The sequence below is a fragment of the Marmota monax genome, unplaced genomic scaffold, assembly GCF_021218885.2.
Source record: "Marmota monax isolate L192 unplaced genomic scaffold, Marmota_monax_Labrador192_F-V1.1 WCK01_AAM20220418_F8-fsc00027, whole genome shotgun sequence".
NCBI lineage: Eukaryota > Metazoa > Chordata > Mammalia > Rodentia > Sciuridae > Marmota > Marmota monax.
The window spans coordinates 10,900,253-10,915,264 of NW_026694617.1; the positions used below are offsets into that span (position 1 = coordinate 10,900,253).

General features: G+C 37.7%; 1 protein-coding gene across 2 annotated transcripts in view; it reads right to left on the reverse strand.

Moving 5' to 3' along the window:
* Positions 1 to 4,325: 4,325 nt before the first annotated feature.
* Aass (aminoadipate-semialdehyde synthase) overlaps positions 4,326 to 15,012 on the reverse strand; it is a 63,807-nt gene continuing 53,120 nt past the window's right edge. For both annotated transcript variants that reach the window (XM_046422391.2, XM_046422392.2), the window contains exons 20-24: positions 11,401 to 11,496; positions 9,667 to 9,782; positions 8,934 to 9,022; positions 8,233 to 8,409; positions 4,326 to 6,828 (exon numbers count right to left, since the gene is read on the reverse strand). In XM_046422391.2, the coding sequence (XP_046278347.1) occupies positions 6,710 to 6,828; positions 8,233 to 8,409; positions 8,934 to 9,022; positions 9,667 to 9,782; positions 11,401 to 11,496 (597 nt within the window). In that variant the 3' untranslated portion in view covers positions 4,326 to 6,709. The remainder of the gene's footprint in view (positions 6,829 to 8,232; positions 8,410 to 8,933; positions 9,023 to 9,666; positions 9,783 to 11,400; positions 11,497 to 15,012) is intronic.

Consider the following 15,012-nt stretch of genomic DNA (forward strand, 5'->3'; position numbering starts at 1 on the left):
TCACATTGTATATAGTGTGATCTAGTGCTTAACAAGTCTAGAACAAGGAAAACTGGACAATACAAATGCTTTATTGGTATTATCTGTAAGAAACCGAAAGAGGCAGAAAGATCTGGAAGGTGCAAGCACTAAGTCTATGAGGATGGTTAGAACCAGAGTCCACAACTTGCCTTGAGGTCCAACTTGCCCATCATATGTTTTTGCAAATAATTTTCATTAGAGCACAATCATGTTCACCCATTAGTGCATTGCCTATGACTATTTCCACACAATGGCAGAAAGGAGCAATTCTGACACATTTGGTCTACAAAACTTAAAATGTTAATTGTATGATTTATTTACAAAAAAAAAAAGATTGATCCCTGATGGAACCATATGATTATTATAACTCACTCACTCATCCCTATACCTCACCACTGCCTTTAATTTTGTGAGACAAATTTACTATTGAAATTCATTTTGAAATAATTTACTACTTAATATATTATTACTTTACTACTGAAATTTCTTCCAGAAAATTTTTGAGAGCCAGTTCAGTGTTCAATTGTATCTAGCTTTATTCAAGCTTACTGACATTTCCTCTACTGACTACTACAACCAACACTGACATTAGATGATCTTGTCAGTCATACCCTCTTTATCACTGATGGTTATCAAAAAGCCCAAAGCAGTTAGTCATATTAAGAACTCACAGATTCCCCCACTCCATCCCAAAAGTTAGTTCCCCAGTTCTCAATCAAACTTGGCACTGTCCCAGATTGAGGTTGGAATCAATGTGACAGAAGTTTCACTGGAGGTCGGCCAACAGAATTCCTTCCCAGCGGAATCCAATTTAGCAGGTGTGTGACTCCCACCCACGCCAGATACAAGCAGCCAGGAAACCTTGGGAATCTCGTCGGGGTCATGTCTGTAGGGAAGCAGAGGGGATTCCTGATCCCCAACTCCCCTTACCACCAGCGGCAACACCCAAGGTCTTAGCCGCCAGTTTCCGGGGGCATGTCCACCAAAGGGGTCCGGAAAAATTAAACTGTTGGTCCCCAGATCACCGCACCACAGCACTGGGGCTTAGATGAATGACAGAGAGAGTGCTCAGTTGTTCGGGAAATAGGACATGTGGTGGGGCTACAAGTGTAACCAGATCTTTGGGGAACCGCCTCCGGTGAACAGGACCTGGCTGGCTGGCTGGCAGGAGGAAGGGGGGAGGGGCCAGAGAAGTGAAAACTTATATTCCAATAAAATAGAAGATAGTGAAGATATCGATAAATTTCTTAAGTCATATGATCTGCCCAGATTGAGTCAGGAAGACACACACAATTTAAACAGACCAATAACAAAGGAAGAAATAGAAGAAGCCATCAAAAGACTACCAACCAAGAAAGCCCTGGACCGGATGGGTATACAGCGGAGTTCTACAAAACCTTTAGAGAAGAATTAATACCAATACTTTTCAAGCTATTTCAAGAAATAGAAAAAGAAGGAGCTCTTCCAAATTCATTCTATGAGGCCAACATCACCCTGATCCCAAAACCAGACAAAGACACTTCAAAGAAGGAAAACTACAGACCAATATCTCTAATGAATCTAGATGCAAAAATTCTCAATAAAATCCTGGCGAATCGAATACAAAAGCATATCAAAAAAATTGTGCACCATGATCAAGTAGGATTCATCCCTGGGATGCAAGGACGGTTCAATATACGGAAATCAATAAATGTTATTCACCACATCAATAGACTTAAAGATAAGAACCATATGATCATCTCAATAGATGCAGAAAAAGCACTCGACAAAGTACAGCATCCCTTTATGTTCAAAACACTAGAAAAACTAGGGATAACAGGAAATTACCTCAACATTGTAAAAGCTATCTATGCTAAGCCTCAGGCTAGCATCATTCTAAATGGAGAAAAAACTGAAGGCATTCCCTCTAAAATCTGGAACAAGACAGGGATGCCCTCTCTCACCACTTCTATTCAATTTAGTTCTTGAAATACTAGCCAGAGCAATTAGACAGACGAAAGAAATTAAAGGCATCAAAATAGGAAAAGAAGAACTTAAATTATCACTATTTGCAGAAGATATGATTCTATACCTAGAAGATCCAAAAGGGTCTACAAAGAAACTACTAGAACTAATAAATGAATTCAGCAAAGTGGCAGGATATAAAATCAACATGCATAAATCAAAGGCATTTCTGTATATCAGCAACAAAACTTCTGAAATGGAAATGAGGAAAACCATTACATTCACAATATCCTCAAAAAAAAAAATAAAATACTTGGGAATCAACCTAACAAAAGAGGTGAAAGATTTACACAATGAAAACTACACAACCCTAAAGAGAGAGATAGAATAAGATCTTAGAAGATGGAAAAATATACCCTGTTCATGGATAGGCAGAACTAATATCATCAAAATGGCGATATTACCCAAAGTTCTCTACAGGTTTAATGCGATGCCAATCAAAATCCCAACAGCATTTCTTGTAGAAATAGATAAAGCAATCATGAAATTCACATGGAAAACAAAAGACCCAGAATAGCAAAAGCAATTCTAAGCAGGAAGTGTGAATCTGGAGGTATAGCGATACCAGATTTCAATCTGTACTATAGAGCAATAGTAACAAAACCAGCATGGTACTGGTACCAAAACAGGCAGGTGGACCAATGGTACAGAATAGAGGACACAGAGAACAATCCACAAAATTACAACTTTCTTATATTTGATAAAGGGGCTAAAAGCATGCAATGGAGGAAAGATAGCATCTTCAACAAATGGTGCTGGGAAAACTGGAAATCCATATGCAACAAAATGATACTGAATCCCTTTCTCTCGCCATGCACAAAAGTTAACTCAAAATGGATCAAAGAGCTTGATATCAAATCAGAGACTCTGCGCCTGATAGAAGAAAAAGTTGGCTCTGATCTACATATTGTGGGGTTGGGCTCCAAATTCCTTAATAGGACACCCATAGCACAAGGGTTAATAACTAGAATCAACAAATGGGACTTATTCAAACTAAAAAGTTTTTTCTCAGAAAGAGAAACAATAAGAGAGGTAAATAGGGAGCCTACATCCTGGGAACAAATTTTTACTCCTTACACTTCAGATAGAGCCCTAATATCCAGAGTATACAAAGAACTCAAAAAATTAAACAATAAGATAACAAATAACCCAATCAACAAATGGGCCATTGCTGGTGGGACTGCAAATTGGTGCGGCCAATTTGGAAAGCATTATGGAGATTCCTGGGAAAGCTGGGAATGGAACCACCATTTGACCCAGCTATCGCCCTTCTCGGACTATTCCCTGAGGACCTTAAAAGAGCGTACTATAGGGATACTGCCACATCAATGATCATAGCACACAATTCACAATAGCTAGACTGTGGAACCAACCTAGATGCCCTTCAATAGATGAATGGATAAAAAAAAATGTGGCATTTATACGCAATGGAGTATTACGCAGCACTAAAAAATGACAAAATCATGGAATTTGCAGGTAAATGGATGGCATTAGAGCAGATTATGCTAAGTGAAGCTAGCCAATCCTTAAAAAACAAATGCCAAATGTCTTCTTTGATATAAGGAGAGCAACTAAGAACAGAATAGGGAGGAAGAGCATGAGAAGAAGATCACCATTAAACAGGGACAAGAGGGGGGAGGGAAAGAGAGAGAGAAGGGAAATTGTATGGAAATGGAAGGAGACCCTCAATGTTACACAACATTACATATAAGAGGTTGTGAGGGGAAAGCGGGGGTGGGGAAACAAGGGAGAGAATTGAACAACAGCAGATGAGGTAGAGAGGGAAGATGGGAAGGGAGGGGAGGGGGGATAGGAAAGGTAGCAGAATAAAACAGTCACTAATATGGCATTATGTAAAAATGTGAATGTGTAACCGATGTGATTCTGCAATTTGTATGTGGGGTAAAAATGGGAGTTCATAACCCACTTGAATCAAATGTATGAAAGATGATATGTCATGAGCTTTGTAATATTTTGAACAACCAATAAAAAAATGTGACAGAAGTTTAATTTTCTAAATCATTGTGTCGATCATGGTATTGTTGTTTTTAAAAATCCTTAATAAAAGGTCTTACTAATGGAACAGAGATCTTCACATATTATTTAAGACAGATGGTACCAGACCTTAATCAATTTTGATCCTCACATAGCTCAGGAGACATTTGGTTGTCATATGTCCCCTCCCTGTATAGAACCTGCTTACTCTAAAGGCTGAATCAGTTTGTTCTATATATGGGGATGTAAGCACAGTCTATAACAGTGAAACAGGTGATTGATTTATATCTCTAAAGGCAAGAGAATTTCCCACAAGGAGCAAATAAATTTATTTGATATGTAGTCTTATAACAATTTAAGATATAATTTACATATCATACAGCTCACACAAGTGTACAGTTCAGTGGGTCTTAGTAAATTCAGAGTTGTACCACCATTACCACAATCAACTCTCCAGCATTTTCATTACCCCAAAAGAAAACCCTATACTTGTTAGCATCCCCTCCATTTTTCTCCCAATCCCCCAGCAATAGGTAAGCACTACTCTACTTTCGCTATATATAGATTTGCATATTCTGATCATTTCATATAAATGAAACCACACCATATATGGGCTCTTGTTCCTGCCTTCCTTCACTTTGCATGTTTTCAATGTTCATTCAGGCTGTATCATGTATCAGTACTTGATTACTTCATTCAAATACTGGGTATTTTTTCCATTGTATAGACATACCACATTTTGTTTATTTGTTTACTTTGTTGAACTTTAGACTTGCTCCAATTTGGGGCCATTATGAATAATGCTGCTGGGCACATTTGCCTACAAGATTTTGTGTGGACATATGTTTTCACTTCTCTTGGTTATCCACCAGCAGAGCTGAGTGCTCCAATGTCTTGGTGTCCACGCCAACACTTGTTCTCTTTTTTTTTTTTTTTTTTTGGTATAGCTATTCTAGTGGCTTCAACATGGTATCTCATTGTGGATTCCAGTGGTATCTTCTGATAACTCATGATGTTAAGCATATTTAATGTAGCTATTGATCCTTTATATTTCTTTGAAGAACCATCAATTCAATTCTTTTGTTCATTTTTTAAATTAGTTTATTTGTCTTTTTGTTATTGAGTCATACAGTTCTTTATAGTCTGGCTACATGTTCCTCCCTTGGCTGATAAGCGATTTACAATTTTTTTCTCTTGTTCTGAGTGTTGTCATTTTGCTTTCTTGATAGTGTCCTTGGAGGCAAAAGAGTTTTAAATAACTTTCATTCTGCCCAATTTATCTTTTTTTTTCTTTGCTTGTGTTTTGGTGTTATTAAGAAGCCATTGCTAACTAAAATCATGAAGATTTATGCCTGTTTTCTTCTAAGACTTTTATTGAGGTAGCTCTTAATACATAGGTCTTAAGTCCATGTTTACTCAGTTTGTGTGGGGAGGGGGGGGTAGGAGGAAGAGATCTAACTTCATCATTTGCAAGTAGAAATCCATGTTTCTAATCACCATTTGATGAAAAAATATCTTTTCCCTACTAAATAATCTTAGCACCTTTTTCAAAAATCAAAATGTAGGCATCATTTCTGGACCCTCAACTCTATTGCTACTTTATTCTTTTTGATGCTGTTGAAAATGATTTCCTTATCATCATTTTTAGTTCATTCATTGATACTTTATAGAAACCATCAATTTGTGCATTTTATTCTTGTATCCTGCGGCTCTGCTGAATTCATTTATTAATGCTAATGTTTTGTTTTGTTGTAAGTCAGTCTTTGGATTTTCTCTGAATTACTTTTAGATTTCTATGCCTGAGATTATATCATCTGCAAATAGAGCTTCCTTCTTCTTTTACCATGTAGATGTCTTTTATTTATTGTCTTGTCTAAATTGCCCTGGCTCGACCCTCCAGTATAGGTTGAATAGTAGTGGCAAGAGTAAACATCCTTGTCTGATTTCTGATTTTAGGGGGAAATCATTCAGTCTTTCACCATTAAGCATGATACAAACCGTTTTCATAAATGTATTTTATCAGGTAGTGCTCTACTATTACTAGTATGTGTGTGTGTGTTTATTATTAAAGGGTACTGGATTTTGTTAAATAATTTTTCTGTGCCTTATGAAGGTATCAATGTGGATTGTGATTAAATCTCATCTATTTCCTTTTCCAAACGCTCCAGAGAAAGCAATTAAAAATAGCATTCACTGAATAAATGATAACTTTACAAAAAAAGGCACAAAATAACATTTTTGAAAAGGTTTGTAGATAAGTAAAGATATCTAACAATCACTTTAAAATATAAAAATATAAGTATATGAGAAATTTTTCTGATTAAAACAGTAAAACTTCATTTGCTGATTATAGGAAAATATGTTCTTATAAGAAAAAAGAAGCATAACAAATTAACATATGATGATTATCACTTTTACATATATATATATATATATATATATATATATATATATATATATGAAAAAGTACATGATAGAATTACTAAATTTCTCTGGTAATGACAAACATTCTCCTATTCTAAAAAATTTCATTTTAAAATAGAGATTTGCATTTCAAAAGCCATTGTATTAACTTAATCAAAATATATCATGCTTTATACTTTATAAAATAGCATATTAACAATCATATTTATCACACAAACGTTGAGAGTTGTGTTGTTTGGGAAGATAAAAATAATAAAATTCCCAATTATAGCTTGATTGTGCTCTGTGTAGTATATATAATGCCTTCTGCTTTAATCCGCTCCAAAATGGGCCCATAGATCTCCTTTGAGAAGGGCCCCATCAGGCCTTTGGCTTCAATTTCACCTGGAAGAAAATAAAAGTGTGATTATCATTTCAAGGATGGTGCTAAAAGTTAATTTCCCCAGCAAAAGGGAAGGTATCACCCCAGCAATAATCTCAGCATAATAGATGGTCAGAAGCCTGACATTAAAACAGCTGCTTATATGTTCCCTGCTAGACTATTACTTTGTCAAGTCACTGTAAGAAAAAGGGACGAATTTTGGATTGAAAACATAGCTGAACTCAGTGTCATTAACTGCATTAATTCCTGCCAGAATGAACAGAAACCAATCTGATTATTTGACCACTAGTACCTGTTAGGATGGCTGAAACAGTAAGTCTGGGCACTTTTCATAACTTCCATGATGACCCTAGCCTTTATGGCTTCTTCACTGTGGTTCCTCAAAGACCAAGTGAGTAGTTTAATTTGACATTATCTGATATGATTTGTAGATATGTTTGCTCATTATTTCACATTTACACATATTGATGTTTTTCACTCCCTTCCTTCTTTCATACAGGCCAAATGGAGTATCATATTCAGAGGTAATGCTTATTGAATGTATATGTGATCATAAGGGGAAAGTGGAGAGTTAAAATTTGAATTCATTTATAGAGGGTTCCAGATTTCAGGTGGTTTGACATATTGGGATTTTCAACGTTATCATGGTGTGTTCAATATAAATCAATGCATTTATATGGAATAGACACATGTGATATAAATAATACTTAGGATCTTTATCTTTTCTCAGGCTAGTGATATGCCATATGATACTCTCATGCAATGCTGGGCAGCAGCAGCCAGCTACAGCTCCCTGTCAGCCATGAGATCTCCAGAGTGAATACCTGATACTCTACAGTAAACTGAGTTGCTAAGTTGATGTTCATTAGGTTAGGTGTAGTCGACGCATTTTCAACTTAAGACATTTTCAACATACAATGAGTGCATCAGGATGAAAGCCTGTGGTAAATCAAGAAGCATCCATAATCTTAAATACTAGGTACAGACAACATGCTGAAATACAAAGTTAATAAACTATGGTTCATAAAGGAAGGAAATTAACATTCCCTTGTGGGTCCCTGTATGTTGCAGGAACTTGATATGTTATTTCACTCAAACGTGACAATAGCCTTATGAATTAGGGATAGCAATACCCACTTTCAAGATGAGGAAAGTACTCAGAGGTGCTGAGTAATTGATAACCCATCACAACTATCTTATGACTGGGCTGGGTGGAAATTAGGTCTTACTCCAAAGCCTATACTCTTCCCTCTCCACATGGTGACCTCCCAGTAAGGGATCTTCTCAGATAGCTCACTTTCAGTCAATGCCAGTGTTATGCTCAAGAGTAATTATCTGATGTCCAGCACTGAATGGCTTGAAGGTGATATGAAGACAGATTCAGCCCTTAAGTGAACAGAACTTACCATTAAGCAACATTTTGGCTGCCATGGCAGTGGGTAACCCCACAGTTTTAGCCATTGCTGAAAAGCCATTGAAGTCTCCATAAACCACAAGATCAATAGTTTTATTTTCTAAATGTCCAGAAGGATGTCTGATTCCAAAGCTGTCTCTCATCACAATCATGTCTTTTTCCTCAGGGCCTTAAAAAAAATACAGACATTTAAAAATGCCACTATAACTCAAATAACTCATTATAACTCAAATATTATGTCTCATTTCCTGCCTGACCCCTTGTCCTCTCACAAACTTTCCTTCCCGTTGCATATGGTCATTAGACCATTATCCTTCTGTTTTTCAGACCCAAAACCAAGGGAAAAAAACTCAAGGAAATTAAAACTCTGATCATGTTCTTTTGTTGAGGTCATGATCACTGGCTGTGCAGTCACAAGGACAGTGCTGTAGAGGCCACATACACAATTCCAAAAATGCTCCTTAAGCATTTCCTAATAAGTTATAGTAAAGCTATTTTTGTTTCCTTTCCCACAGTATTTAAGTTCATTCTTACCTAAAAATCCTCACACTCTGGAAAAACAGCTCAAGTGTCCTTTCCCTCACATCCCATCTCCCTATTTCTACTGCTTGGTTCCAGCCTGCCAATCTACTCCTCTAATTCTATTGTATGACTTGTCCTTAGGGATACTTCTCTATGACCCCCACAGAGTACCATAGGAGAGCTTCAAGGCCAAATGCTTGGAGAGGGCGTCCACAATGGAGTCAGCCTGGGGGACTTGATCATCCCCAAGTAAGCCCAACCTGAAAAGTACAAGAAGTGGCTGCTTTAATTCAAGCCCTATACATGTTCTTATTTGGGAAGCAGAATAGAGAGTCACAAATTTTATCTCAAAAGGACAGAATTGCAAGGTAACTGCCCAAGTTCTAGATCTCTCCTAAATTATAAAATGATGATGTTTTAACCTTTTGGAGTCCTCCCCAGACTACCCCAGAGATTGCTCCTTGCAGCAGAGCAGAAATGATGCATTGTAGATCCACGTTGTAAAAAAAGCTTTTTGTGAGATTACAGATTAGCTGCTCCACTTTAAGTGTACCTGCATAATGAACAGCAGTTATGTGAATAAACATTTTAAAGTATTGGGGGGATACTCAGAGAATCTCCTACAGGAAAGCAAAATTGTACCACTTTATTCAGGAATGAATGAGAAATTTTTCAAAATGAATATTTTCCAAATTTTAGTGTCAGTGAGTTCTTCTATTCACCTACTTTTTATCCTCATATGAACATGCAGTAATCTCTCCACAGCGGACCAACATTAGAGCAGTTAGTTAACCCAAGGCAGATGCAAAATGCTCGGTTGTATCTTTACCTTTCTTTGACTAGAAAGGACCAAGTAATCATTGGTCCAATATATTTTGCTCTAACTTGAATGGGGAGTGCCTACCATTCAGCAGCCTCCAGCTGACTTTTGTCCCCTCCCAGTTTCTTGAGGACAGCTTCCTTAAGCATATCACACGTGGAGGAGCGTGAAATCCCAACTAGGTCACAGAGGAGTTGTTTCTGATTAGAAAAATAAAGATAATGAATCTGACAATATCATCCTACATGTATACATGACTACACAACCAGTGTGATTCTACATCATGCACAACCAGAAGAATGAGAAGTTTTACTCCATTAATATATGATGTGTCAAAGTGCATTCTATTGTCATGCATAATTAGAAAAAAAATTTTAAATGAGGAAAAAAGATAAAAATATAAGTTCCTGATAAAATGAGCTGAGAAATTATCCTATTAAGACATTGAACTCAAAGGTACTTCAAATTTTTAAGTTAGAAACAGCAATGTGCATGCATCTGCACCCCTACACATCTATGCATGGTATTCCAGAATGATATTTCAGTGGTAAACACTCAATACTAAGTAAAGGAAATGCCAGCATATTTCCAGCTTTCATATATCCTCTCCATCACATTTTTCGCCCACTCTTCCCCAACCTCCAGCAGTCAATTTTGGCCAGGATAAAGCGGAAGGGACTTGGCTCTGTGGTTGCCAATAGCAACCAGAGTGCTTCTGTAGGTTCAAGAGATGAGAAAGAACTAGCAGGTATAAAAAAAAAAAATCTCAGTGGCCACAGCTTTTTCTACTTTCTAAACAAAACTTTTACCAGGCTCCCAAAGGGAAAGTCATGTTTCAAATCGGGGGTCAAAAAGTTGGTTCACAAGCCAAATGGGGCTCATCACATGTTTCATAAATAAGAATTTTATTAGAACACAGTCATGCCCATTGATTTATGTGTTGCCCATGGCAGAACTGAATGGTTCCACAGAGACTATCATCTAGCCCATAAAGTCAAAAATTTTTACAGTCTAATCCTTTACCAAAAAAAGTGTGTAAACCGCTGTTCTAGACTACAGTGATCAACATACTGGATCCACCCTAAGAATGCCTGCACCACCCTCTGCAACCTAGCTGCCTCAAACACAGGTTCTCTCTAAAGATATTTACTCATTACTATCCAACAGGTAAATTTATGATAGGTAAAACTTTAATTGAAAGGTTTACAGACGCACAAAATTACTACATTGAAAACATTGGTCCTCTTCCCCTGTGGTACATTTCTGTTGGCATCTCTGCTGAAATATGGGCACATTCGTGTAAATTGAATGATCAGCTGGTAACAAGCTAACACTTTACATTCAGTTCCACACCTCCAAAGTCCCTTCCAACTCTAAGATCAAAGATATGGACATAAACTGAGTAACTAAAACTCAAATTAGTCATGGTTATGAATGGCCAAGTGAGAGGATTGGCGGGATTAGGGGTTAGGAGTCTAAAACTCTGTGATACAACAGCATCTCTTCTGGATTATCATATTCAAGGGCCCAAGTGACTCCTGCTACCATTATACAGTTGGAGGATCTCAGAGCCCAAAGCAGAGAACAAGTCGGTCTATTTTCAGAGCTCGGAGGAGTGATCCAATGGTACAAGCTAACATGGAAAATAGGCTTGGTGTGTCAATCCCTGGCCTTCTCCATCCTTCAGTAGTGGTGAACAGAAGGAGACCTTTAGGGCAAGGATTTTTCTTCCTACTTCAGCTGTCAACTGCACATCTGATCATTTCAGAAGGCTTTTCTGAAGAGCAGCAGACAGCACACAATTCCCAAGTGACTTACCCAGGTGAGAGGGTTGGCCTCAGGTCGAAGAGCAGGATATTCTTCTCTGTTGATCAGACCCAGTTTTACAAATCCATTCAGAGCTTTGGAATATCCCTGAAACAAGAATTAGTAATCAGCATAAGAAATTTTTCTCTTATAAGAAAACAACTTTCAAGATTTTTTGAAAAGAGGATCTATCTTTGTAATTGATTTAGAAAACAGACTGAAAATAGTCATTTGTATTGCTGATATGAATACAATAACCTCCAAGCTCAAACCAATCAGTAGTGTCATAAAAATTCTACTCGTTTATATAAAATACCTTGCAAAACTTGGGCCTTTATTTCTGTTTCCATGACTATGTGAGTGGTACTTTCGGACAGCATAAGGGCAAATTTCCATGTACAATATATAGATAGATTCAGTTCAGCAGACTGTCATTTAATAGAACAGTCAGTTTTGCTCTTTCTTATCATGGAAGAAGTAACTTATGGGAATATTCTCCAAAGCACATAATCCATTCTACTGATTAAGAACTACTACCCTAAAGCATATAGGGCAAAGGAAGAAAGGTTGAGAATCGAAGTTTCTAAAATGTGGATATGATAATACCACCACTCACATTAAAGTTCTGCATATGTCCTTCAGGTTACATCTGAAGTCCTTGGTATATTATATAAAACTCATCACAATGTGTCCCTGCAGCCTGACTCTCCATCTCTAACCATCCCTAAACATCTGGGCTCTTCTGCACCTGTAGCTCCTGAGTCTGCAACATGTTAACCACCTCTCTTCACCTGTGGAATTCCTGCTCTTCCCTTGGATCCAACTCTGAAACCCCAAGTGAGTGGGCATTCCCTTCCCTGAATTCCATAGTCTTTGTACTACCTCCACTGTGGCAATTAATACGTTATTCTGTGTCTGTTCATCTGGACCATAGGCATAGAAAGCAGGAAATTATATTTAATTATATTTATTATATCATCACAATATATTACTGAGTGTATACCCTTTATTCTCACACCCTCACACCATTTTCCTACATTCCAGCATTTCATTCTGCAAAAGGAGAGCAAATGACAGAATAATATTTTTGATTGACATATTAGGTCAAACAAACAACAACAACAACAAAAAAAAAAACAGTCTTGTTCTGTGTGCAAATCAGGGGGGGAATGTGAGGCCTGAAACAGGGAACTCAGTAGCTGTTCCAATAACAGCTCAAGGATAAAGAGAGAGGAAAGTAATGTTGGGAAGCAACAAAGTTTTTAATATAAATAATAGTTCCTGGTAGCCATCAGAGATCTCATCATTAAAAGTGCGGTCAACTGGTAATTTTCATATTTCTGCAAGGTTGTAATATTCTAGCTATTCAAAGAGGAAAAACAAAACAAAAAAAGGAACATGCAAGTTTACTTCAATGATCTGACAGGTACTAAAGATTTCTTAATATCAGAAATATAGGTTTTGTTTTGTTTTTATTTTTGCAGTGCTGGGACTGAACCCAGGGCTTCATGCATGCTGGACAAGAGTTCTCCCACTGAATCACATCCCCAGCCCCAGGAATAGTTTTATGGAGACCTCCAGAAATGAAGCTACTTTATAGACTGTCTTCAATAAACACTGAGCAAAACTGCTGGCACATTGCAGGGGCTGAAGCGTCAGAGATGAAAAACTTAATTCCTATCCATGAAGAAACTGTGGACCAGCAGAGGGTCAGATAAGACAGAAAAAATGATGCCTGGCAAACAAATAGTGATTATTGATATAAGTGACCACTGATGACCAAGCTACCATAGAATATTATTGGTGCTATGACAGAGGTGGACACAGTTATGGGAGCACAAAGGAGCAGAAATTGGCATAAACGAGAAAGGGGTGGCTCAAGAGCAAGGAGTTAGGAAGATCCCAGAGAAAGGTGTTATCACACTGGGTCTGGAAGGACAGCAGGTGACAGGCAGGCAGAGGATGTCACCAAGGCCTCCCTGTCATATTTGAATGACAGCGTCTCATCTCCAGCCCTAGAGAGTATATTTGGGTTGCTGAAGGTTACCATAGCTTGCTCAGGGCAGTCCTCAAGACAAACACTGCAACATCTTCCATGGTCAGGGGTTCCATGGACTTAGCTCTCATTCAAACACATTGAGGGTTTTAGTCAATACTTAAATCTATTAAGATCCTTTATTCCTAACTCTGCATGTTTAGCAAAAGACTATACTGAAAGCTCTCCAGAAATTCTAACTCCTGGACTCCACCTCCAAAAATGTTACTACCACATAGAACTAATTGAAGAAAAACAGATCAAGAAATCTTCCAGAGCAGGGGATGGCATGACTAGTTCACACAAGAATTTCTGCTGTGCCTACAGGCTTGTTGGGGAGCCAGGGCTTTTAGGTCTCTTAGGACATTATCACTGACATCTTGTTTAACTTTGGACAATGAGCACATCAGAGTATGACTGCCACCCTGCCCTCTGGGAGCTTATAATCTTTTGGGGGAGACAATAAAAATACACATATAAACAAAACTAACATGCTAGGAAGTAAATATTGGGAGACATAAAACCAATAGATGTTACAACAAGTAAGAAATAAAATGGTTATCTTTTCTTTAAAAAATAAATAAATAAATAGAGGCTGTGCGTGTAGCTCAAGTGGTAAGGTGCTCACCTACTATGCACAAGGCCCTCAGTTCAATCCTGAGAACACAAAAAATAATAATAAATAAATAAATAGGAGTATGAACCTGGCAGACATTATGCTAGGTGAATGAGTCAGACAAAAAAGAAAAACACTGTATGATCTCACTTATATGTGAAATCCTTTTTTAAAAAATATCAAATATCAAATACGCACAGATAAAGAATAACAATGGTCACCAGGCTCCTCAGGCAGCAGAGTGGCCAGGAGGGTGTTGGAAGGGGACAGAATGGGGGAGAAGTTGAACTACGGATGCAAAGCAACAGATAAAAGGATGAAGCTCCCAAGTTCATGGCCACACAGAGCTCTGAATATCAGTTTATTTTGGATACCAGCAGATGTAATAAGTTAAGCATCTCAATATGAAATCAACCTGGTTTTAGGATGGGCCCTAAATCCAATGGCTGGTATCTGAAGGAGGAGACGAGAGAATACTGAGGATGGCATGAAGACAGAGGCAGAGAGGGAATGATATGACCACATGCCAAACCTCCAGGAAGGGGCCAACCCTGCACACACCTTGATTTCAGACATCTGGCTACCTGAACAGTAACAGAATAAATTTCTGTTATTTTAAGCCATTCAATTTATGGAAATATGCTAGGAAACTATTACAGCGCTTATCCTGATCCAATTGGATCCAATTGATCCAAGCAATTTATTGAGCAGCTACTATGTAGGTACGATGCAACTGCTCTTTTGTGATCAATAAATAGGTGACGGACATTTATTTTTTTTTATTGTTGGTGGTTCAAAACATTACATAGTTCTTCATATATCATATTTCACATTTGATTCAAGTGGGTTATGAACTCCCATTTTTACCCCGTATACACATTGCAGAATCACATCGGTTACACATCCACTGATTTACATATTGCCATACTAGTGTCTGTTGTATTCTGCTGCCTTTCCTATCCTCTACTATCCC